General features: G+C 47.2%; 1 protein-coding gene across 2 annotated transcripts in view; it reads right to left on the reverse strand.

Moving 5' to 3' along the window:
• The window catches only part of LOC134910632 (uncharacterized), a 178,907-nt gene that overhangs the window by 13,456 nt on the left and 138,148 nt on the right, over nucleotides 1-27,303 (reverse strand). For both annotated transcript variants that reach the window (XM_063918899.1, XM_063918898.1), the window contains exon 4: nucleotides 19,025-19,078. In XM_063918899.1, coding sequence (XP_063774969.1) covers nucleotides 19,025-19,078 — 54 coding nt within the window. The remainder of the gene's footprint in view (nucleotides 1-19,024; nucleotides 19,079-27,303) is intronic.

A 27,303-nucleotide genomic window follows, 5' to 3' on the forward strand; every position in this document is an offset into this window, starting at 1 on the left:
TTCAACCGCCATGCCGTCAAACGCAGCCGCGGTAAGTCTTGGAACAGACATGGTCCCTGCTGGAGCAGGTCCTTTCTTAGAGGTAGAGGCCACGGGTCTTCCGTGAGCATCTCTTGAATTTCCGGGTACCAAGTCCTTCTTGGCCAATCCGGAGCCACGAGTATAGTCTTTACTCCTCTCCTTCTTATGATTCTCAGTACTTTTGGTATGAGAGGAAGAGGAGGGAACACATACACTGACTGGTACACCCACGGTGTTACCAGAGCGTCCACAGCTATTGCCTGAGGGTCCCTTGACCTGGCGCAATATCTGTCCAGTTTTTTGTTGAGGCAGGACGCCATCATGTCCACCTTTGGTTTTTCCCAACGGTTCACAATCATGTGGAAGACTTCTGGGTGAAGTCCCCACTCCCCCGGGTGAAGATCGTGTCTGCTGAGGAAGTCTGCTTCCCAGTTGTCCACTCCCGAAATGAACACTGCTGACAGTGCTATCACATGATTCTCCGCCCAGCGAAGAATCCTTGCCACTTCCATCATTGCCCTCCTGCTTCTTGTGCCGCCCTGTCTGTTTACGTGGGCGACTGCCGTGATGTTGTCCGACTGGATCAACACCGGCTGACCCTGAAGCAGAGGTCTTGCCTGACTTAGGGCATTGTAAATGGCCCTTAGTTCCAGGATATTTATGTGAAGTGACGTTTCCATGCTTGACCACAAGCCCTGGAAATTTCTTCCCTGTGTGACTGCTCCCCAGCCTCTCAGGCTGGCATCCGTGGTCACCAGGACCCAATCCTGAATGCCGAATCTGCGGCCCTCTAGGAGATGAGCACTCTGTAACCACCACAGGAGAGACACCCTTGTCCTTGGAGACAGGGTTATCCGCTGATGCATTTGAAGATGCGATCCGGACCATTTGTCCAGCAGATCCCACTGAAAAGTTCTTGCGTGGAATCTGCCGAATGGAATCGCTTCGTAAGAAGCCACCATCTTTCCCAGGACCCTTGTGCATTGATGTACTGACACTTGGCCTGGTCTTAGGAGGTTCCTGACTAGGTCGGATAACTCCTTGGCCTTCTCCTCCGGGAGAAACACCTTTTTCTGTACTGTGTCCAGAATCATCCCTAGGAACAGCAGACGTGTCGTCGGAATCAGCTGCGATTTTGGAATATTTAGAATCCATCCGTGCTGTCGTAGTACTACTTGAGATAGTGCTACTCCGACCTCTAACTGTTCTCTGGACCTTGCCCTTATCAGGAGATCGTCCAAGTAAGGGATAATTAAGACGCCTTTTCTTCGAAGAAGAATCATCATTTCGGCCATTACCTTGGTAAAGACCCGGGGTGCCGTGGACAATCCAAACGGCAGCGTCTGAAACTGATAGTGACAGTTCTGTACCACAAACCTGAGGTACCCTTGGTGAGAAGGGCAAATTGGGACATGGAGGTAAGCATCCTTGATGTCCAGAGACACCATATAGTCCCCTTCTTCCAGGTTCGCTATCACTGCTCTGAGTGACTCCATCTTGAACTTGAACCTTTTTATGTAAGTGTTCAAGGATTTCAGATTTAAAATGGGTCTCACCGAGCCGTCCGGCTTCGGTACCACAAACAGCGTGGAATAATACCCCTTTCCCTGTTGTAGGAGGGGGTGGTCTTCTGTTTGCCGGCGGTCGGGCTCCCGGCGCTCAGTATACCGGCGCCGGGAGCCCGACAGCCGGCATACCGACACTTATTTTCCCTCGTGGGGGTCCACGACCCCCATAGAGGGAGAATAAAATAGTGTGGCGCGCGTAGCGCGCCACCGTTCCCGTAGCGTGGCGAGCGCAGCGAGCCCGCAAGGGGCTCATTTGCGCTCGCCAAGCTGTCGGTAAGCCGGCGGTCGGGCTCCCGGCGCCGGGATGCTGGTCGCCGGGAGCCCGACCGCCGGCCAGCCGTAGTGAACCCGTAGGAGGGGTACCTTGATTATCACCTGCTGGGAATACAGCTTGTGAATGGCTTCCAATACCGCCTCCCTGTCGGGGGGAGACGTTGGTAAAGCAGACTTCAGGAACCGGCGAGGGGGAGACGTCTCGAATTCTAATTTGTACCCCTGAGATACTACCTGCAGGATCCAGGGGTCCACTTGCGAGTGAGCCCACTGCGCGCTGAAATTCTTGAGACGGGCCCCCACCGTGCCTGAGTCCGCTTGTAAGGCCCCAGCGTCATGCTGAGGACTTGGCAGAAGCGGGGGAGGGCTTCTGTTCGTGGGAAGAGGCTGTCTGCTGCAGTCTTTTTCCCCTTCCTCTGCCCCGGGGCCTTTTGCCCGCTTGCCCTTATGGGGACGAAAGGACTGAGCCTGAAAAGACGGTATCTTTTTCTGCTGCGAGGTGACTTGGGGTAAAAAGGTGGTTTTTCCAGCCGTTGCCGTGGCCACCAGGTCCGATAGACCGACCCCAAATAACTCCTCCCCTTTATACGGCAATACTTCCATATGCCGTTTGGAATCCGCATCCCCTGACCACTGTCGCGTCCATAATCCTCTTCTGGCAGAAATGGACATCGCACTTACTCTTGATGCTAGAGTGCAAATATCCCTCTGTGCATCTCGCATATATAGAAATGCATCCTTTAAATGCTCTATAGTCAATAATATATTGTCCCTGTCCAGGGTATCAATATTTTCAGTCAGGGAATCCGACCAAGCCACCCCAGCACTGCACATCCAGGCTGAGGTGATTGCTGGTCGCAGTATAATACCAGTATGTGTGTATATACTTTTAAGGATATTTTCCAGCTTTCTATCAGCTGGTTCCTTGAGGGCGGCCGTATCAGGGGACGGTAACGCCACTTGTTTTGATAAGCGTGTGAGCGCCTTATCTACGCTAGGGGGTGTTTCCCAACGCGCCCTAACCTCTGGCGGGAAAGGGTATAATGCCAATAACTTTTTAGAAATTAGCAGTTTTTTATCGGGGGAAACCCACGCTTCATCACACACCTCATTTAATTCATCTGATTCGGGAAAAACTACGGGTAGTTTTTTCACACCCCACATAATACCCTTTTTTGTGGTACTTGTAGTATCAGAAATGTTCAAAACCTCCTTCATTGCCGTGATCATGTAACGTGTGGCCCTACTGGAAAATACGTTTGTTTCCTCACCGTCGACACTGGAGTCAGTGTCCGTGTCTGTGTTGAGGTAACGGGCGCTTTAGAGCCCCTGACGGTGTTTGAGACGCCTGTACAGGTATTAACTGATTTGCCGGCTGTCTCATGTCGTCAACAGTCTTTTGTAAAGTGCTGACACTATCACGTAATTCTTTCCATAAGACCATCCAGTCAGGTGTCGACTCCCTAGGGGGTGACATCACTAACACAGGCAATTGCTCCGCCTCCACACCATTTTCCTCCTCATACATGTCGACACAACGTACCGACACACAGCACACACACAGGGAATGCTCTGATAGAGGACAGGACCCCACTAGCCCTTTGGGGAGACAGAGGGAGAGTTTGCCAGCACACACCAGAGCGCTATATATATACAGGGATAACCTTATATAAGTGTTTTTCCCTAATATAGCTGCTGTATATATTTATATGCCAATTTAGTGCCCCCCCTCTCTTGTTTTACCCTGTTTCTGTAGTGCAGGACTGCAGGGGAGAGTCAGGGAGCCTTCCTCCAACTGAGCTGTGAGGAAAAAATGGCGCCAGTGTGCTGAGGAGATAGGCTCCGCCCCTTTTTCGGCTGCCTTTCTCCCGCTTTTTTATGTAAAAATAGGCAGGGGTTAAATACATCCATATAGCCCAGGAGCTATATGTGATGTATTTTTTTGCCAAAAAGGTGTTTTTATTGCGTCTCAGGGCGCTCCCCCCCAGCGCCCTGCACCCTCAGTGACCGGAGTGTGAAGTGTGCTGAGTGCAATGGCGCACAGCTGCGGTGCTGTGCGCTACCTTAGTGAAGACAGGACGTCTTCTGCCGCCGATTTTCCGGACCTCTTCAGTCTTCTGGCTCTGTAAGGGGGACGGCGGCGCGGCTCCGGGACCCATCCATGGCTGGGCCTGTGATCGTCCCTCTGGAGCTAATGTCCAGTAGCCTAAGAAGCCCAATCCACTCTGCACGCAGGTGAGTTCGCTTCTTCTCCCCTTAGTCCCTCGATGCAGTGAGCCTGTTGCCAGCAGGTCTCACTGAAAAAAAAAAAAAAAAACTATTTAAACTTTTACTCTAAGCAGCTCAGGAGAGCCACCTAGTGTGCACCCTTCTCGTTCGGGCACAAAATCTTAACTGAGGCTTGGAGGAGGGTCATAGGGGGAGGAGCCAGTGCACACCAGCTAGTCCTAAAGCTTTTTACTTTTGTGCCCAGTCTCCTGCGGAGCCGCTATTCCCCATGGTCCTTTCGGAGTCCCCAGCATCCACTAGGACGTTAGAGAAAATAACGAGCGATCAACTCGGAATGACCCCCTAGGTCAATAGGGTCAAAAGAGCGACTTGGAAAAGGTAGACACAGTACAAAAGGTCGATTTGGAAATGGTCGACAAGTGTTTTACATTTTGTATGTATCATCACCTCTGACCACAATCCGTGTAAACGTGTACGCGCGTCACAATTTGTCGCAAAGAGGCTTGCTCCACTACTGGTGCGCTCGCCACACGTTATTATTCCCAATCGCAGTCCACGTGGCTGGTAATCAATCAAGAAAAAGTTGAAGAATATGTGAAAAACCTCCCAAAACTTGTGCTGACCATTGTCCTATTGACCTTTTGAACCTGTCGACCTTAAGTACTCTCTATCTTTTACCTGTGGACCCTTTGAACCTGTGGACCTTTTAACCATGTTGACCTTCTGTAATGGTGTCAACTTATGTGTAAAAATACATCGGCCGTTGTGAAAGTACGTCGCGCGTGCGCACTGCACCGCATACGCATGCGCAGAAGTGCCGTTTATTTGCTTCATCGCTGCGCAGCAAACATTTTTAGCTAGCGATCAACTCGGAATGACCACCCATGTGCACTGAGGGGGGGGCAGATGTAACATGTGCAGAGAGAGTTAGATTTGGGTGGGGTGTGTTCAAACTGAAATCTAAATTGGCGTGTAAAAATAAGGCAGCCAGTATTTACCCTGCACAGAAACAATATAACCCACCCAAATCTAACTCTCTCTGCACATGTTACATCTGCCCCCCTGCAGTGCACATGCTTTTGCCAAACTGCTAACAAACTTGCAGCCGCGATCAGGTCTAAATTAGGCCCTATGCGAGTGTGACCTACAGTAGCCGATGCAGACCTGTTTCTGTGCCATGTGGCTGCTGAGACCTCTCTATGGGTTACCTGGAACCTCAGGGATAGGCTTGTTTACAATTACACAGCACAGAAAGCGGTGCTCGTTTCCTGGCTGGGGACTGCGGGGAAACAGATAATGACGGAATAATGTCACATTCCAACTTGTTTGTAAATCAGGCACAATGGTCTGAGTATAAAACGCTCATATCACTGACATGCCGGGGACACTTGATAAATGGGCCCCTTACTCCAGGGATAAGTGTGATCATGAAAAATCCTTTATCGCCGCATTTTAACAAAAATATATTGGCAGCTTCTGCAGCTATGCCGGTCAGTATATGGAGAGAGATGTATTAAGCCTGGAGAAGTGATAAAGCAGTGATAAGTGGAAGGTGATAACGCACCAGCCAATCAGCTTCTAACTGTCAGTTTACATATTGGAGCTGACTGGCTGGTGCGATATCACCTTGCACTTATCGCGACTTTATCACTTTTCAGGCTTAATACATATGCCCCATGGAGGCTTAACTTATACGACAACGCGGACATATTTTTAAACACCAATCTCCCATATAATATGATCTAGATGCCATCGCTATTTTTGCGGCTGCCACCTTTGGAAGGAAAGTACACGAGAGCTATTATTAATGTTAGACATTGTCTGCAGGGGAATCCTGGAGATCTGCATTACTGTAAGTGACTCTGAAAAGATACTCGTCTCTGCACTCAGTGCTGAAGACAACAGCCCACGGCAGAGACCGCTATGGCCTTTCATACTATAGAAAAGCCTTTATTTAAGAAATCTGCTACGTTTCAGCTACCGCTGACCCTGAGGATGCTGTCGCAGTGACACTTTCAACCCAAGCACTTTTCCAGGACTGCCCTTATTGTATCAGAGCAATTACGACCCAGATTTAACAAGCCTTGGAGAGTGATAAATAGCACGGTGATAAAGTATCAGCCAATCAGCTCCTAACTGCCATGTTACAGGCTGTGTTTGAAAAATTACAGTTAGGAGCTGATTGGTACGTTATCACCGTGCAATTTATCACTCTCTAAGGTTTGATAAATCTGGGCCTAAGTTCCAAAAATATAAGGGAAGGTATTTATGGAAACTGGTGAACGTATAACGATCGTAAAAATATACCGTAACCCCAGTAACAAATCAGGTTCTGTCATTTTACTTTTCAGGAAGTATAAGAAAATTGTAGCCACCTATAAGACATTGATATGGTCTTGGCGTGATTTAGGATGTTCATGTGATTATATTGGTCAAGACACGTTAAGCATCGGTCACTAAGGGACTCAGATTGCTAGGCAATACCTTCAAGTGAAATTGAGTAAACAACACCTTGGTTCTTATTCAGTGGTTTCACAGTATTTGCTGTGCGGGAGGGCAGGTAGACTTAAAAGGCTGAAGTTGGCTGATCCATCAGCTCATAAATCACCACAGAACACGGCAGAGACGGACACATCAGAAAGTAAAGGAAAGCCATGTTCTTAATGGGAACTAAATATTGCAGGTTCACGGTGCCAGCGCAGAGCTGTAAAATAGAGGAGGCTCTTACACCATAACAAAATAATAAAAATAAAACATGAAAAAGAGAAGTGGGTGTGGTTTTCACTTTGTGGGTGTGGCTGTCACTAAGCAGCTGTGGTTTCCGACGAGGCTGCAATCAACCGCCAGGTCAACCTGGAGCTGTATGCCTCCTATGTGCACCTATCCATGGTGGTCATTACGAGTTGTTCGCTCGTTATTTTTTTTTCGCAATGGAGCGATTAGTCGCTAATGCGCATGCGCAATGTCCGCAGTGCGACTGCGCCAAGTAAATTTGCTATTAAGTTAGGTATTTTACTCACGGCATTACAAGGTTTTTTCTTCGTTCTGGTGATCGTAGTGTGATTGACAGGAAGTGGGTGTTTCTGGGCGGAAACTGGCCGTTTTATGGGTGTGTGCGAAAAAACGCTGCCGTTTATGGGAAAATCGCGGGATTGTCTGAAGAAACGGGGGAGTGTCTGGGTGAACGCTGGGTGTGTTTGTGACGTCAAACCAGGAACGAAACTGACTGAACTGATCGCAGTGGCAGAGTAAGTCTCGAGCTACTCAGAAACTGCTAAGAACTGTCTATTCGCAAATCTGCTAATCTTTCATTCGCAAATCTACTATGCTAAGATTCACTCCCAGTAGGCGGCGGCTTAGCGTGTGCAAAGCTGCTAAAAGCAGCTAGCGAGCGAACAACTCGGAATGAGGCCCATGTCTTATTACTTTGATCGTGGGTGCAGTAGTGCAGGGGTATTTTCAGGGAAGAGAGGGGGGCATTGCTGTGTGCTGCAATGGAGCATCTTCATACAAAACTTGTAATGTTAACGGGGTGGCGGTCTGTTCTGGTCCCCAGTACCCTGCACAGGGGGGCAGCAGTCAGTAGTTGCTGCACCTCTATAGCATCTCAGATATGGTGGTAGATTTACTAAGACGTGGTTGATCATCGCCGACTTTGACCGGTTGATTTAAATTGGCAACTGTAATTAATGCTAAAATAAATAGCGTTTATTATCGTGTCCGTTTTAAAACCATTGGTCAAAGAGGCCGATCATCGGCGGCTTGCATAAACTGCGTCTTAGTAAATCTACCACAAGGTGCATATTTTGATTGACTTTTGGATCAGCCATAGCTCAGCTCTCTTCCCTGTGTTGGCAGCAACTGTAACCACAGAGCAGGTTATGGTCATATCCAAGGGAACAATTCGAATTCTAACAGTAGTAATATTAATAAAATATTTAAAAGTTGTCCAAGTCCGGGGTGGCCAAAATACAGCACGTGGGCCACATTAGGCCCACTAGGTAATCAGGCCACATTAGGCCCACATTAGGCCCACCACCGTCTCCCACTCCTCCACACCTCATCTTGAAGGCACGTAGGGTTTTATATGGAGAGGTGACTCTCTCTGCAGTAGATTCCAAAAGAAACATGTCCGTTTATCCATAGGAGTGAGAGCTGACATGCTGTTACAGTTTCTTGCCTGTATCTATTCCATAAGCCGGGGGAATCGTCTGGAGCCAGCTCCACATAGGCTACCCTGTGCTGAGGCTCAGGGCCGTAACTACGTGTGTGCCAAGTGGGCTTGGCACACAGCGCAGTTGCCCTGAGGGCGCACGGCCAGCAGCATGTAATGAGTCAAATTGACTCATTACATGCCTCTGAAGTTCCTCCATCCCAGCATCCACAGCAGCGCCGGGCAGCCAATACGGAAGGAGAGGGGGCTGCTGCAGCGGCGCTTACTACCAATGAAATAGCGCTGCTGCGGCTCCAGTCCCCCTCCCTCCTCCTCCTTCTCACCTGCCTGCACCGAGGAAGCTGCACAAGGAGCCTGACTGCCAGCGGGGAGATGGTAAGTCTCTCTCTCTCTCTCTCTCTCTCTCTCGGACACAGTCTGCCATAATGTGTAAAAAGGGGGCCTGGCTGCCGCAATGTGTGACTGGCTGCCGCAATGTGTAAAAATGGGGACTGGCTGCCGTAATGTGTAAAAAGGGGGCCTGGCTGCCGCAATGTGTAAAGAGGGGGCCTGGCTGCCGCAATGTGTAAAAAGGGGGCCTGGCTGCCGCAATGTGTAAAAAGGGGGACTGGCTGCCGCAATGTGTAAAAAGGGGGACTGGCTGCCGCAATGTGTAAAAAGGGGGACTGGCTGCCGCAATGTGTAAAAAGGAGGCCTGGCTGCCGCAATGTGTAAAAATGGGGACTGGCTGCCGTAATGTGTAAAAAGGGGGACTGGCTGCCGCAATGTGTAAAAAGGGGGACTGGCTGCCGCAATGTGTAAAAAGGGGGCCTGGCTGCCGCAATGTGTAAAAATGGGGACTGGCTGCCGCAATGTGTAAAAATGGGGACTGGCTGCCGCAATGTGTAAAAAGGGGGACTGGCTGCCGCAATGTGTAAAAAGGGGGACTGGCTGCCGTAATGTGTAAAAAGGGGGACTGGCTGCCGCAATGTGTATAAAGGGGGACACCGTCTGCCGTAATGTGTAAAACCGGGGACGCTGTCTGCTGTAATGTGTAAAAAGGGGACGCTGTCTGCCGTAATGTTAAAAAAGGGGACGCTGTCTGCTGTAATGTGTAAAAAAGGGGACGCTGTCTGCCGCAATGTGTAAAAAGGGGGACTGGCTGCCGCAATGTGTAAAAAGGGGGACTGGCTGCCGCAATGTGTAAAAAGGGGCTCTACCTGGTGTAGTGGCGCTACTGTGCAGCGTAATTTGAATAATGGAAACTACTGTGCACCGTAGTATGAATTGCTATTATTTTATGGCCACGCCCCTTCCCCATGAAGCGCACTGCCCCTATCTTACATGGGGGGGGGGGCAATGTCGTTTCTTGCACACAGCGCTAAAATGCCTAGTTACGGCACTGCTGAAGCTCTTCCAGGTGGAGATACATCACATATGTAAGGAGTTTGTCCTTGAAGATGATCATTTGTTCCAGATCTGTTGGATGACCCCACGTACAGTAAGCCAAAATTCCTTAGGGTACAGTGATCTGCAGTGCGAGCGGCAGAGCTGGTTCCAGCTTCCCGGAGGGTTTGCCTGAGATCAGCCTGTTTACAGAACCTTAGACAATCGCATTTATGAAGCGCCGCACAATAAACTATTGTAGACTTGCAAAACAAAAGATAGTAAGAGTATAGCCACCCCACCCCATCCCCCCTGCCCCCGGATGCTAATTACAGACCCTGGCAGGGACATGCGCCCACAATGCTGCTGTAGTAGAGCATGTAGCAAACACACGGGTTATCTGGGATAAAAGGGAACATGCAGAGCGTCCTCTAACACCGGCATAAGAAATGAAAATCAGCATTGTAAAAAGAAACCTTAAATACAGTATAATCTCATAACATAGAAACATGGGGGTACATTTATGGGATGTTGCCCAAAGCAACCAATCAGACTCCAGGTATTATCTTCTAGAAGGTGCTAGATAAATGAGAGGTAAAAACTGATTGGTTGCTATGGGCAACATCCCATTTTAAATAAAACTCCCATCTTAGTAAATTTACCTCATAGAATGTGACGGCAGATAAGAACCACTTGCCCCATCTGGTCTGCCCTAAACACTAACGCGCACACCCTAGGGTTTAGTTTTTGTCGGGAGCAAATTAACATATCAGTATGTGTTTGGATTGTGGGCGGAATCTGGAGTACCCGGAGGAAACCCACGCAAGCACGGGGAGAATATACAAACTCCACACAGTTAGGGCCGTGGTGGGAATCAAACCCATAACCTCAGTGATCTGAGGCGTTAATGCTAACCATTACACTGTCCATATAGCCCATTAATGTGCCTCAGACAATGCAAGGTTGGCACCTGCATGGTAATAGGAGCACGTCGCCACTTGCCGATGAGCTGCTAAAAAAAAATTAGTTCCTTCACACATACGCTCGGCGCACGTGAGAGTGGGACCTGCCTGGTACCAAACTCTACATCCCATTTTTTAAAATTACATATTTTACATAGAACGGATCTATTAAAGCAGAAGGTAAAGCAGATCGGGCCTAATTCAGATGCAAAGCCAAGTGTGGCAGCGCCGCGCAGTTATTTGCAAACTGCACAAGCGCCGTAGGAAACAGTCACAGACTGAGCGAATGCCGCACCATGAATATCATCACGGGCTTAGACTAAGAGAGGACGGATCTCTCTTTCCGTGATATTTGCGTTTCCAGGCAGCTGCCGTGCCGATGCATGGAACAGATCCATCTTGTGCTGTGGGCATGTAGCCCAGCTAGTGTGCTTGTTTGAGGCATGCGGCGCAGATGGAACGCCTGTTTCTGAGGGATCACGTGCACCCAATGTGGGGTAAGCTAAAGCCCAATACTATTAGGACTGTTCCGGTTTCGGAAAACAGAAAACAGAAGGCTGTGCGGCCATCACATAGAGATTAGAATAAAATTGCAAATCACTTATTGCCTTAATTTATAAATATTAGATAGATAGATAGATAGATAGATAGATAGATAGTGAATTTAGGGCTTCCAGTTCCACTGCAGATCTGTCTGCATCGGCAAGTAAAGCAGTAAGATTGCTCATGCCAGTATTACCGAGCGGGTAAGTATCAATAAAGGTTTACCAGCGATGTTTTAATGATTTGTGGCGATAACTGATTTTTTAATCGCTGTGATAACCATAGTCATCACCTAATAATACTAAATTTGCCTTAAATGCATCTTTATTTTATCATTATAATTTTTTTTACTTATAGGCTTTAAGAGGCCAATTTATCACCATCCGCATCCAGGATGTGGATGACAGGTGGTAAAATCGCCCCAACTCGCACTGCGATAATTGATTACATCGCAGGGATCTATCAATTATCGCGTGCAGGGACAGAGCTTGTGGTCAAGCTCTGTCCCTGCGATGCCTCTTCGCAGCATCATCGGGGTATTTTTTGTAAAAAATACCCCAATGCCCTGCTGCGCATGCACCGCCCCCCCCCGCCAACATTGCGGCTACCGCCGCCACGGACACCCACCCACCAGGATAATATACTCACCTGTCCAGGGAGCCGGTCCACGCTGCTTCAGGAGGCTGCCGGGTCCTTCTCCTGCGCTGTGACCCCCGGTGCTGTAAAGTGCGCTGCCGCTTTGCAGCGTCACCTTACTGCACCGGGGTCACAGCGCAGCATATGGGGGACCCAGCGCTCACTGGAGCATCGGACACACATAGCTGATCACTCTGCCGGGTCCCCGCTCAGCTTTCTCTGCCAAAGGCAGAGAAAACTGGGCAAATGCCACATTATCGCAGTACTTCCCTGTGAACTCGCCAGCCCAAGATGGCGAGATTATCACAGGGCACACTGCGGTATTTTTTCACATTTTTTTTTTATTTTATAGTAAATTCTGCCACTTCACATTTCCCATTATAAGTATGGGGAATGCGATGCGGGTTACTTAAAAAAAAAGTGAATTAAAGGGTTTGGAGCAGATGTTCATGAAAACTGCTCCAAATGCCCTTTAATACATTCAGGTGATACTAAAATAACGTGAAAAGGGTGTGAAAACAGAAAACACCTTTTTCACATTATTTTAGCAAAAACAATGTTAATAAATAGACCCCTTAATCTTTCTCTAGGAACAATATTCACTCCTGTCCTCATAAAACAGGGGTAGCAGCCCCTTGCAGAGCGTGGAAAGACTGGGCCGTACAGCGACCTGCAGAACGAGCCAGGATCCTGCGGCAGTCTGACTTCATGCTCCTGTGATCGCTGGCTTCCCCGGTGATAGAATAAACTTCCCTGAAACCCTCTGCTCTGCGGGGAACGCGTCTGTACTGTTTTCTCTAAAACAAACCCAATTAAAAATAAACTGCAAAATGACATGGATATTAAAACAACAAAATATGTAATATGTCAAAACAAGTTCCTGGCGTCAATCTCAAAGGCTCCGTACTAGTCCTCGGGAGGATAAGGTCCACTCTACTGAGCGGAGACGGGAGATAAGAGGGCGGAAACCGTCGCAAAGAGCTGGCACAAGTTCATTGTGTTTCCAGATAAGACACATATATAAGAATAGCAGAGGTCTGCTGCGTTCTTATTCAGCATTACACAAGTTACTGCCAGCACCATTGTCATCCGCACTGTAATAACCTTCCCTCTATAAATAGAAGAGGAAAACAAGAGCCGGGGACACTTAAGCGTTGGTAAAAGCAGAATTCAGGGGCACAGCTTGCAAGACTCCACAGTCCGGATGAAGGCCCAAATGTATTAAGCCTTAAAAAGTGACAATGTGGAGAGTGATAAAGAACCAACCAATCAGCTTCCTAACTGTCATGTTTCAGGAGGTATTTAAAAATTGACAGTTAGGAGCTGATTGGCTGGCATTTTATCACTCTCCACTTTATCACTTTTTAAAAAAACATCGGAGTTCGACCAGACTTCATTACATCCGACTCCACATGTTGCTAAGAGATTTTCAAACTTTCTTTTTTAAAACTTGCTAATATAGGTTGCAGAGCTAATGCGGTACGTCTGTGGCGCCGTGGCTCTGAGAAAGTCCATAGCAGTCATGTTTTTCACGGAGCAGGGATGAGCCGTGGCCCATCGCAGAGCAAGCGTGGCTTCTGGAGACAAAGGACTTAGGTCAAAGGATCTTCATATTGTTTCCGTGAATAATGGTAAGGTGCTATAATATAATATATAATATATTACAGCTACAGCTTCCATCACCTACTATCATCTATCACCTGTTTTTAGGAAACAGTAAAAATTCCTCATCTATCAATTGGATAATAAAGCATAACACATATGACCACCATCCTTCTACTATAGCTTTCTCAGGACTGCAAGAATAGTCGAAAACCCAGTATACCCTGCCAACGGTTCCAGTTTTGCAGTACAGGCGGTGAAAGGGGCGTGGCTCTGGTAAAAGTGGGTGTTTACTTGGTGGATTAGGGCGGAGTTTTGTGCAGATCAGGGGTGGAGACTATCTTGTCGCAGTTTGGCATTTTTGATTGTGATAAAACGATAAATGGCAGCAGTTTAATCACACCCAAACGTCCATGTTTCCCCTGACTCCCAGGAGAGATCCTGCCCACTTCCCTAATGAAGTGAGGGTAGTCATGGCGATGTTAATCTATTCACCGCGCATTTGTCTCCGGTATCCAGTCCAGCCCTCTACTGGCGCACCTCGGCGCATTCAAATCATCACTCAAAGAAAGGACGTCCAGGTGGACATCTCCACAAAGTTGTAGAAAGGGGGAGAGTTCCTTCCTTGCTGCTAGACCACTTTGTCCAAGAGCTGGTAAGGAGAGAAAAGGGCTGCAGTACCACTTATGACCACCAGATGGTAATGCAGAGTCATATGTTCAATGTAGATTGTATACTATTCTAGGGCGTGTTTGATGAAGTTTGGTACAGAATGTCAGTATTTTTATAGTATTTAAGTCCTAAACCTAACCTAACACTGACATGTACGGTCAACATTGTGATGCCGATATCATAACAGTTGACGTTTCTTCTATGGTGACATCCTAATTAGGTCAACAACCCTCTGGAGTTGACATTTTAAATAACAACATAACGACTGCATACCTGTGTCATGCCGTACCTATGTGTAGGTCATATATGTAGCACAAACTCACACTCGTATGCTCGATTGCTTGTATTACAGCATAAAAATACTGTACTGTGGCCCTCATTCCGAGTTGTTCGCTCGCTAGCTGCTTTTAGCAGCATTGCACACTCTAGGCCGCCGCCCTCTGGGAGTGTATCTTTGCTTAGCAGAATAGCTAGCGAAAGATTAGCAGAATTGCGAATAGAAAATTCTTAGCAGTTTCTGAGTAGCTCGAGACTTACTCCTACACTGCGATCAGCTCAGCTCGTTTCGTTCCTGGTTTGACGTCACAAACACGCCCTGCGTTCGGCCAGCCACTCCCCCGTTTCTCCAGACACTCCCGCGTTTTATCCTGGCACGCCTGCGTTTTTCCGCACACTCCCAGAAAACGGCCAGTTTCCGCCCAGAAACACCCACTTCCTGTCAATCACACTCCGATCACTTCAACGATGAAAATTCTTCGTTCGGACGTGAGTAAATCTACTAAGTTTTGTGCTAAAATACTTAGCGCATGCGCACTGCGTACCATGCGCATGCGCATTTTTTCCTTAATCGCTCCGTTGCGAAAATCGGCAACGAGCGAACAACTCAGAATGACCCCCTTTGTTCTATTTAAGTAAACTCTCTGATCCTAAAGAGCTAAATATTACAGTCCAATTGCACATGGGAAGCTAGATAAAAGCACAGCAGACAAACCGTTACTGATGAATAACAATACGGTGTAAGTTGCAGCAAACCCCCAATGTCAGGGCGTCTCAGTGACACCGACGGCGGAGAGATGCTTTGTATGCAGTCACAGCAGCTGCTGTTAGGGGGCCATGCAGCAAGAGGCTGGAAGCACCAGAGGTGCACGTTCAGTGGAGACATTATCCAGCAGCTGGCCATGGAAAAATACATATTCATGTCCTCACTTATTTATACCGACATACAAGGAGACAAAATTAAAAGGGCCTTTTATGTTCCAAAGACGCATTTTCCAGCTCGGAGATGCAGCAACATTAGACAGATTGGATCATTTCCATAACAATTTAAATAGCCTATCGCCAGCGAGGCCAATGACACGTGACCGCTGTCTTACATAGTAGGACAGACAAATCCCCTATATTATTATTATTATTCGTTTTATCCACTTTCATTGTTACCAGTTTATGTTTGGAAAAAGTATAAATAAATCTATTTTAGTTATTAATAAGAAAGATAACCATGCTGCACTGCGGAGGGGGGGGGGATGTAACATGTGCAGAGAGAGTTAGATTTGGGTGGGGTGTGCTCAAACTGAAATCTAAATTGCAGCGTAGAAATTAAGCAGACAGTATTTACCCTGCACAGAAACAATATAACCCACCCAAAACTAACTCTCTCTGCACATGTTACATCTGCCCCACCTGCAGTGCACATGGTTTTGCCCAAATGCTAACTTTTTTGGTTTGCTACCAAACCTCAATAACCGGCTTTTGTTTTTGGATATCTTCTGCACTAGGTGACCAGGGATTTACTAGTGAAAAGTAAGCTGAGGGGTATGCAAACCAGAATAAGGCAGCGCTAACCTTAAACCTCCCATCATATAATGGTATTTTCAACATCGGCCAAGGCTAAAGCAAGGTGGGACGCTCACTTTGTGCAGCTATAGAGGCTGTAATACCACTTGGCATTGATTTGTAGATCTCAAAGTGCCAAGTTCCAGAATGTTGTCTCTAGGATTAACAAAACAGCCAGAAACTTCACTGAACGTTCCTGTCATTAATCCACCGTGGTTTAATATCTAATTGGAGTTTCTGGGATTCAGCAAACAGACCTGCAAATACTTTTCTCTGAATCCTACCAGCTGTGAACACAGTGGCGAAACTAGCGATTGGTGGGCCCAGGTGCAACTATATGCTTTGCTCCCCCCATACAGATGCCACAGACTGCTCCCCACCCCAGTACAGATGTCACAGACTGCCCCCCCCCCCCCCCTTCCCCAGTAGAGATGTCACACAGTAGAGAGTTCTGTGACAACCCCTGCATTAGGCTGTTACATAGCCGGGATGCATAACATTCTGCAGAAGTTGCAGTTTCTGTACAACTCATTGAAAAAACAGCTTGGTTAATAGCTCCCTAATTGTCTGTCCTATCATCTGACATAGGGGGGTCATTCCGAGTTGATCGCTCGCTAGCAGTTTTTAGCAGCCGTGCAAACACATTGTCGCCGCCCACTGGGGAGTGTATTTTCGCTTTACAGAAGTGTGAACGCCTGTGCAGCAGAGCACGCCTGCAAAATCTTTTTGTGCAAAACAAGACCAGCCCTGGACTTACCCTTCGTGTGCGTTGATTCTAACGACGGTGGGACGGCTTTTGACGTCACACACCCGCCCAGCGTTCACCCAGCCACGCCTGCGTTTTTTCTAAGCACTCCCTTAAAACGGTCGGTTGACACCCAGAAACGCCCACTTCATGTCAATCTTCTTGCGTTCTGCCGTGCGACTGAAAGTTTCGCTAGAACCTGTGCAAAACCACAAAGGACTTTGTACCCGTACGTCGCGCGTGCGCATTGCGGTGCATACGCATGCGCAGATTAGCCATTTTTTTCACTGATCGATGCGCTGCGAACAACGGCAGCTAGCGATTAACTCGGAATGACTCCCATTGACAACCCTGAAGTCCTGTAACACTCGCTGATGGTTTTGTGAACTTGATTTTTTTTTTAATGCATACACTTATCTAATACATATATTTGAATTGGAATTTATGTATTTTGCGATCGCCCCGCTGTAGAGGTTTTACTGCCTTTTATGTGGCAATGAAAACTGTTATATATGTGGGCCCGATTCACAGATGGATGGAATGCCGATGTGTGCGCAGATGTCCAATGTTTTTCTACTGCGCAAGCTTCAGAGTCGCACTGTGGAGGTGCCAAAATGGTTTTGAGACGGAGGTTGTAGTGCAGATTAGGAGGACGCAGAGAGATGGACAGGCAGTGACTGTTTGTATGCGGTAACGGGGGTGGTTACTAACATGCAGGTGTGTCGCAAACTGTTTCGGGGGCAAATTGATGCTTGTGACTGAGTCCTCCTGTGCAGCGGCTCTGGCCAGGGCAGCCACCGGGGGGGGACTGGTGTCCCGGCCCCGTACAGAGAGGGGGCCCAATGGCTCTGGCCACGGCATCTTAGTTGCAACAAACATTCTGAGCAACCAGAGGTCAGATGATGCAACTGATGTGCGTCTTTGTATGCTAAAGGTGGATCTGAGAAGCCGTCGGTGGGTGTCTCAATGCTAAAACGCAGTAGCGACAGGCTCTGTGAGGTCTATGTACTAAGCCTTGGGCCCAGATTTATCAAGCCTTGGAGAGTGATAAACTGCACGGTGATAAAGTACTAACCAATCAGCTTTTAACCGTCAATTTTCAAACACAACATGTAGCATGACAGTGAAGAGCCGATTGGTTAGTACTTTATCACCATGCAATTTATCACTCTACAAGGCTTGATCAATCTGGGCATTGGAGAGAGATAAAGTGGAAGGCGATAACCAGCCAGCTTCCTGTCATTTTTCAAACACAATCTGTAGCATGGCATTTAGGAGCTGATTGGCTGGTACTTTATCTCTCACCACTTTATCTCTCTCCAAACGTAAGTACATAGCCCCCTGTACCTTTTTGTATTTTTTCTGTACTCTTTTTTTTTTTTATTTTATTTTTTGCTGATGTAAGCCTGGTTATTGTTAAACCTGAGGAATGTCTAGTAGTAACGGGGTTGAAATGCTCAATTTATTCCCAGGAATCCAGGCACATGGGCGGCTGCATTCACTTTCCCAATATTTCCGCTGATAATCTTAGTGTAGTCACAGGTACAGATGAGCCGTGGGTCTGTAGTGGATGTTTTGATCAGGTCCAGTAGTGGACCTTGCTACGGGCAAGCAGGTTTTTTTTGCCCGGGGCGCCACCTTCCGGAGGGCGCCGCTGCTGTCCAGAGGGCGCCGCCGCCGTGGCAAGATCCGCTACTGGTGCCAGTGCTGTGCAGTGCGCGGTGAAGTCATCGCGCACCTGCACTGCATTGTGGGAACGGCACAGACGCTAGAGGTCATAATTGACCTCTAGTGTCTGTGCGGTGCTATGGGTAAGACATCATGACGTCTCTCCCATAGATCCGAGGAGCGGCGCCGGGGGCCGGAGACGGAAGGCAGCAGCGGCTGGGAAGCAGGAGCGGGGATTGTGAGTATTAATTTATTTATTTTTTTATTTTATTTTTTTGTAAGCGGCGCAACTAGGGGGCACAACTCTACAGGGGGCACAGTACTGGGGGCAATACTATTGGGGGCACAACTCTACAGGGGGCACAGTACTGGGGCAATACTACTGGGGGAACAATTCTACAGGGGGCACAGTACTGTGGGCACAGCTACAGGGGGCACAGCTACAGGGGGCATAACTGACCACGCCCCTTCTCCATGAAGCCAGGCCCCAGTTTTTTCGCCCTGGGCGCCACAAGGTCTAGATCCGGCCCTGATCAGGTCATGTTAAATGGAAAAACTACAAACTAGCTACGTCAGAGCAGGTTGTTCTCCGAAAGCTGCCACAATTATGTGAAAGTTTCCTCTCTTACCTCACCAACTGTCTTAACAAGTGGCCTAAAATACTTGTAACTGGTCACATCCAAACCAACCTTCTATGAGCACAGATATGAGCCAACACGTAAGGGGCACTTACTCGTATTTTAATGACTCTAGTCTTTGATCCACAGTTCTTCTTAAGCAGCATTTTCTGAAATAAAGAAAGACAGATTAGCTTGATATGCCATGTGACACATGGGAACATTTTGGGGGAGAGATATTAAGCCATGAGGGTATCTTTCTTAACCCTTTTAACAATGAAAAGTGGTGGCATTGCACATACCAACCAATCAGATTTGAGGTATCATTTCTCTATTGCAGCCTAGAAAATAATAGCATCTGGTTGCTATGGGCAACACCATAACTTTTAGAAGCTTTAGTAAATCTACCACAGTCAGCTACTAACTGTAATTGTATAGACTGTGCTAGAAAAATGTCAGAGGCTGACTGGAGAAGTTGCCCATAGCAACCACTTTCTTTCTCTCAAAGGCTTGATACATCTCTCCATTTGACTGGAAAAAGTGCATCAGGATAGGCTACAGGTAGGGTGGATAATAATTATAATAGCGCTCTTTCTCCAACAGGACTCAAGGCGCTAGTTTAGGCTGCGGGAAAGGACGGTAGGGAAGTTAGGGTTAGTTACTTACCAAATTGGGGTTGGGATCCCGAGCGTCAGTATGCCGCTGTTGGTACTTTGAGTGTTGGCATCCCAAACGCAGGGATCCCAATACGATCCCTGTGGTGGGGAAGACAGAATGGGGGGGGGGGGGGGCCTCTTTAGAAGATGTGGCAGAGTGGACTGGGATTGCTAGGAATGGTGTTACACAGTCTCAAGCACTAAGGATTTGGCGTGGTGAGATCACCCCAGTACACATTGGGGGTAATTCTGAGTTGATCACACCAGCAAGTTTGTTAGCAATTGGGCAAAACCATGTGCACTGCAGGGGGGGCAGATATAACATGTGCAGAGAGAGTTAGAGTTGGGTGGGTTATATTGTTTCTGTGCAGGGTAAATACTGGCTGCTTTATTTTTACACTGCAATTTAGATTTCAGTTTGAACACACCCCAGCCAAATCTAACTCTCCCTGCACATGTTATATCTGCCTCCCCTGCAGTGCACATGGTTTTGCCCAACTGCTAACAAAGTTCCTGCTGCGATCAACTCAGAATTAGGCCCAGTGATAGTAAACTCCGGGGGCTGGAGAGAAAATGTACAGTTATTCTACAAAGGGACCAAACATGAAAGCGGCAGAACAAGTCTCCTGACAGCAGTAACTGAGGAATGATAAGAATGGGAGTAATGTCCGTCCTCTGTGCTAATATGAACAGGCATATCTCTCAGAGAGAGGGAACTATAGTCCAATAGGGTAAAATAAACATTATGCCACCAATAACACATTGTATGGGACGGTGCCCATAATGCTTCAGCCATACAGCAGGCATATAGGGTAGCAGTTGATTTACCGACGGACACAATACAGACGGTCATAATCCCAACAGCCAAAATACCGACACGGCCAAAATAACGACATGTTCAAAATGGCGACACTCAGAATATCAACATTTGAAATGTCGACATACCGGAAATGCAAGCCGAGCCATGCGAGTGGACTCTCACACGGTGTCCATGTCGATCTATGACGCCTAACAAAAACAGAAAAACTCATATTGCCATTTTGACATGTCGGCATTTCAAATGTCGGTATTCGGACTATGTCGACATTTGTTTTAAAATGTCGGCATAATGACTGTCAGTATTTTGACCAAGTCGGTATTTTGACTGTCAGTCAATGGCGGTCGGGATTATGACAGACGGAATTGTGTCCGTCGGTAAATCATACTGAACTCGGCATACATAGCAGGCAAGGATGGCGTAGATTATAAAATCATTTGGAAAGGATCCTCTTTACTTTGTATTTCATATCATTGTATGCTTAATTATACTTGTATCATAACCATCTCACTGTACATTGCTCTGTAACAGGTCAGTGCTTTATAAGTAATGGATAACACTTTCCACCTGTTGAAAATTGTGTAACGTTCCGTAAGCCAATATAACAGGATTGCTTGGAATTGGCCAGCAGGCTGTTCTGCCAAAAACCAGGATCCGCAGAGGTTACTCTCGTCTTCTTAGAGATAGTGCCATATGGAAGTCCTTGCAGGCTTGGGCTGATAGTGCCATATGGAAGTCCTTGCAGGCTTGGGCTGATAAGCTCAATAAATGCACCCACCACTGGGGCACCCACTCCTCTTGGCAGCATCATGGGTTGAACGCCCTTCTTGATGCAGACTGGCTCCACTAGTTACCCATAAAGGGCGCAGTTAACAGTTAAAAAATGTGAGTACCCATTGCCTGGGAACATTGAGGCACTTAAATGGGGTGACATACAAAGTACGGGATCCGGTCTGAAGATCGACAGTGTCTAGGTCGACAATGTTTGGGTCGACCACTATTGGTCGACAGTCACTAGGTCGACATGTTTTCTAGGTCGACAGGTCAAAAGGTCGACAGGTCAAAAGGTCGACATGAGTTTTTCAAATGTTTTTTTTTTTACGTTTTTCATACTTAACGATCCACGTGGACTACGATTGGAACGGTAAACTGTGCCGAGCAAAGCGAGGCCCCTTGCCCGAACGCTCGCCATGCGAGGGGACACGGTGCACTAATTGGGCTTCCCGGACATTGGGGGTCATTCCGAGTTGATCGTAGCTGTGCTAAATTTAGCACAGCTACGAGCAGGCACTCAGAAATGCGGGGGGGCGCCCAGCACAGGGCGAGTCCGCCCCGCATGTCAGTGCCACCCCACCCCCCAGAAATGCAAAAGCATCACACAGCGGTGATGCTTTTGCATTTCAGGAGTAACTCCCGGCCATTGCAGCTCCTGCGGCTGGCCGGGAGAACCTCCTAGCTGCCCGGGTCGCAGCGGCTGTGTGTCACGCAGCCGTCGCAGCCCGGCCCCCCAATGGTCCGGCCAAGCCGTCCAGCCCCCTCCCGCCTAGCGATCGCCTCTGTCTGTCAATCAGACAGAGGCGATCGCTACGATACAACAGCCGCCCAGCATGCATCGGTGCACTACGATGCCGGTGCATGCACAGATCCGACCCGATCGCTTCGCTGCGATAAACTGCAGCGAGCGATCGGGTTGGAATGACCCCCATTGTATGGAGAAAAATACATAAAAAAAACATGAAAAACTTGTGTCGACCCTTTGACCTGTTGACCTATAACATGTCAACCTAGAACCCAGTCGACCTTCAAACCCTGTCGACCTAGTGGCTGTCGACCTATAGTGGCCGACACAAACATTGTCGACCTAGACCCTGTCGATGCAATGATCCACACCCCAAAGTACACACTTCTGCTCTTTACAGTGATGTCACCACCTCTCATAAAACCTCCCTGTGTTTCATCTTTGGTGCATCTTATACCGTGTGAATAGCACAGAGTGTGAGCTCACAGGCTCAGTGTACAGTATATTGCCTTTCCAAACATCTGAGGGATGTGTTTGCTCCAATATGGATTCTTTGAGGCAGAACACTTTGTCTCCACGGCACGGAGAGCACGCAAAGAGCCTTCCTGTTTATACAGACATGTTTAGAGAGAGGATCGCACATTTTGTTCCGAGACCCTTGCCTGAAATACACAGCACTGGATTCTGATCCAGAATGAGAAAGACAAGATGCATCAGGAATGGGAAGAGTCAGATTGAGGAAACACAGGGTGCAGATGACAATCTGGCTAACGAGCTACTTTTCCTGGCTCGGCTCTGGGTCTGTATAATAGCCAGCCGCCTATGTTCAAGTGGAGAAATGAGACCCGTTTATCAATATGTGGCTGATGACCACTATAAGGATGGAGCCAAAAGGAAAATAAAAAATAAAAAGATATAAAATTAAAAAAATCACTTATTGGGGTCATTTACTAATATATCACTGAAGCAGCTAGAGCAGCGATACTGTCCCGGAGTGGTGAGGGCCAATTTATTGCTTCACTGGGCCAGTATCCGACATGCGGAATGGAATGACAGCAAAAAAATAAAATAGGTAAAACTATAAAAAAAAATATATATATATATATATTTTTTATTTTATTTTATTTTTTAAATACTGACCATTAAAAGTGTTTTATTTCTTTTGTGTTATTGGGGGTCATTCCGAGTTGATCGTTAGCTGCCGTTGTTCACTGCGAAGCAATCAATTAAAAAAAATCGGCTAATCTGCGCATGCGTATGCACCGCAATGCGCAGGCACGTCGTACGGTTACGAAGTCCATTGTGGTTTTGCACTGGTTCTAGCGACAATTCCACTCGCACAGCCGAACGCAAGGAGATTGACAGGAAGTGGCAGTTTATGGGTGTCAACTGACCGTTTTCTGGGAGTGTTTGGAAAAATGCAGGCGTGGCCGGGCGTTTGCTGGGCGGGTATCTGACGTCATTACCGTGTCACTCGTCGCAGCAATCATCGCACAGGATAAGTAACTACAGGGCTGGTCTTGTTTTGCACAAAATGTGTTTGCAGGCGTTCTGCTGCACAGGCGTTCGCACTCCTGCAAAGCGAAAATACATTTCCCCGTGGGCGGCGACTATGCGTTTGCACGGCTGCTAAAAACTGCTAGCGAGCGATCAACTCGGAATGACCCCCATTGTCATCCTGAGATATATTTTTTAGATAACTTGAGATTATTCATATTTGCAGACCCCAAAAGGAGGAGGGGCTTCAACAAAAAACGTGTGTTCCTTATCAAAGCAGGACTGGCTTTGAGCGGCTCTGGGCAGAGGGACTAGTTCCTGTTTGTATGCAATGCCGATGTTCACGCAACTGAGCGATTATCGGCTGACATCCATCGCACTGCGCACGTGCTAAGGAACCTTTGCAGTGGCGCTGGCAGTGAGAATTTAAAACGCAGAGAGATGGACAGGAAAGGACCGCTTGGGGAAGGCAACGGGGAGTGGCGGCAAAATCGCAGGTGTGTCATGGCTGTTTTTGAGGGGCGTCTCTGCCTTTAGTTGCGCTCATGTACGCAGAGAAACATGGCAGCAGCGGCGCTACTGCCGCAACCAGTCTGCCTGACCAGTTCCTCGTTATTGTATCGATGCTGCGTAGGTGTACGCAGTTGCTGACGAGTTCCGATTTCTCCAGTGGGCGTCTATTCCTTTGCGTACAGACATGAATCAGACCCAGAGTTTGTACAGATCGGTCCTCTGATGGAGTATTGCAGTGGTGCAGGCTTCCCCACACAGATTTAGGGGACAATTTACTAATCCTTGGATGGAGATATAGTGGACGGAGATAAAGTAGCAGCCAATCAGCTCCTAGCTGTCATTTTCAATCCCAGCCTGTGAAATGACAGTTAGGAGCTGACTGGCTGGTACTTTATCTCTGTCCACTTTCTCTTCATCCAAGGCTTAGTAAATAGACCCCTTCATAGGCAAACGCAGGGGGGGTTCCGGTTGCCCAGAAACCCCCCTCCACTTGGCAAGTTGCTCAAATTATGACAACAATACCAATCTGAGAGCTGTTGCCACAACATGCAGTGCAAGGGACAGAGCAGAGCTGCTGCACATGCCCAGTGGTAGCAGCTTCTTCTGCCAAGTTTGCTGTGTGTGTGGCTCTGAGTCCTCAGTCATTGCACTGGACCAGAGAGCAGCTACCAGGGAGAAGAAACAGGAGCCTTACCATGAGGTGGGAGAATGTGTGCTTAGAAAGTGCAGCACTGGTTCTATTATATCTGTGTATTTATTTTTTATGGTATTTATATTATTTAAATGTGTGTGATACAGCCTATACTATAGACCAGTGTTTTTCAACCGCTGTGCCGCGGCACACTAGTGTGCCGCGAGCGGTTGCCAGGTGTGCCGCCGTCTGCCAGAGATGCCGCTGCCCTCCGCCAGAGATTCCGCTGCCGCCCGCCAGAGAGAGACCTGCGCCGCCGACAGAGAGAGACCTGCTTCCGCCCGCCAGAGAGAGACCTGCTTCCGCCCGCCAGAGAGACCTGCTTCCACCCGCCAGAGAGACCTGCTTCCGCCTGCCAGAGAGACCTGCTGCCGCCCGCCAGAGAGAGACCTGCTGCCGCCCGCCAGAGATGCCAGCACAGCTGCCGCTGCAATCAGTAGCCGGTTCGGCAGTGCTGTGCACTTCCGCTACCCACCCATGACCTATGGCGAGACATAGGTCACGCACGGCCCACCCACTGCTGCTCCGTGCTGCTGCTGCGCCGTGCTGTTGCTGCCACTGCCTGGTCCATCCACTCAATGCTCCTCACTTCTGCCAGATCAGGTTATTTATATATATTTTTTTCCATTGTGTATGTGTGGAATTACTGTGGGGTGGGGGCAGATATTGTATGGAATTACTATTGGGGGGCAGTGTGTGGAATTACTGGGGGGGGGCAGTGAGTGGAATTTCTATTTGGGCGGCAATGTGACATTACTGTGGGGACAATGTTTATGCAATATGGAGCTGTGCATATACGAAGTGGCAATTTTGTACTGCTGGTGGGGAATTTTAGACGTGGTCCTGATGACTCCTTCTGCATTATACAGTTATAAATAAGGAGTAAATAGTGGCCAGGTTAAGTTGCAGGTGAAATTAGTTGGGGAGGCAGTGTGTGGTTGAATTACTCTGGGGGACAGTGTGTGGCATTATTATAAATTAGTTTTAGTACTGTGGGGGCCAATGTGTTTGCACTTCTGTGGGGGCCTGTGTTTTTGTTTAATTGCCATGGGGGCCAATGTGTGTATATGCGGTTTTTATCCCGTGGGGCACTGATGGTGTGCCTTGGCAATTTTAAAGTCTTGTAGGTGTGCCGCGAGTGGAAAAAGGTTGAAAATCACTGCTATAGACCATCTATAGTGTTAAATATTAATTCTGTATTCCATACAGTATCCAGTGTATAAAAAGACCAATGTGTACATTAATGTCCAGGGTCGTTACTAGGTTCTACTACCGCTCCACCAAACTCCTGCACTGGCGCTAATGTTCCGCAGAGTGGGAAATTGTGAATTGCATTTGGAAACCCCCCTCTAGAAATCCTGCGTTTGCCACTGCCCTTAGCGCTAAGCTTTAGGTGCACCATTTAATAAATATGACCCACTGTGTTGTCCTGTTCAGCCTGACCCCAAAGGGTCCATATTGGCAGACTGTTTATGGTCTACACACGGCCATCTTGTTCCCCTCTCAAGTTCCCTCTGACTTCACTCCAAAGAGCATGGCTGCAGGTCTTAGCACGTAATACCTAACATTATGACCAGATAAGATCTGGTACGGGATATCCTGCTAACTTTATTTAATAAATATGTCCCTTCACTATCAAGCAAGATACATGTGTTTTACCCCTTCATATAATATAAGGGATATAAAAGAGACTTTGCCACATTGACATAAAAAATGTATAGAGAGTTCCATTTTAAGATGCATATTACAACTAAGAAAGAAGAAGTTGCCCAAACTGCTCCTGCATTACGTACACAGATGCGTATGTTAGCGGTTGTATGCATCTCTGCAGCCGGACCATCCCTAGCCGTCAGTGGTGCAAGTAGAAATATTTTCTTAATGGTACTGAGGGCTGAAAATGGGCGTGACCATGTGTTGTGAGGAGGCGTGGCCACATGCCACAAGTGGGAGTGGCTACATGACACTAGTGGCGTGGCGACACTACAAAGCTCCTTTTCTTTGCACTCTGGGGGTAAGGCTAGAAGTATATAGTACTACCTCCAGTATAATAGAAATATATAGTGATACCCCCAGTATAATAAATATATATAGTAATGCCCCCAATGTAATAACAATATATAATAATGCCTCCATTATAACAGGAATATATAGTGCAGTAGTGCTCCTGGTATAATAGAAATATATAGTAGTGTCCACATTACAATAGAAATATATAGTAATACCCCATAATAATATAAATATATAGTAATACCCCCATAATAATAGAAATATATAATAGTGTCCACATTACAATAGAAATATATAGTAATACCCCCATAATAATAGACATATATAGTAGTGTCCACATTATAATATAAATATATAGTAATACCCCCATAATAATAGAAATATATAGTAATACCCCCATAATAATAGACATATATAGTAGTGTCCACATTATAATATAAATATATAGTAATACCCCCATAATAATATAAATATATAGTAATACCCCCATAATAATATAAATATATAGTAATACCCCCATAATAATATAAATACATAGTAATACCCCCATAATAATATAAATATATAGTGATACCCCCATAATAATAGAAATATATAGTAATACCCCCATAATAATAGAAATATATAGTAATACCCCATAATAATATAAATATATAGTAATACCCCCATAAATATATAGTGATACCCCCATAATA

This window comes from Pseudophryne corroboree, chromosome 4 (genome assembly GCF_028390025.1).
Source record: "Pseudophryne corroboree isolate aPseCor3 chromosome 4, aPseCor3.hap2, whole genome shotgun sequence".
In the NCBI taxonomy this organism is placed as follows: domain Eukaryota; kingdom Metazoa; phylum Chordata; class Amphibia; order Anura; family Myobatrachidae; genus Pseudophryne; species Pseudophryne corroboree.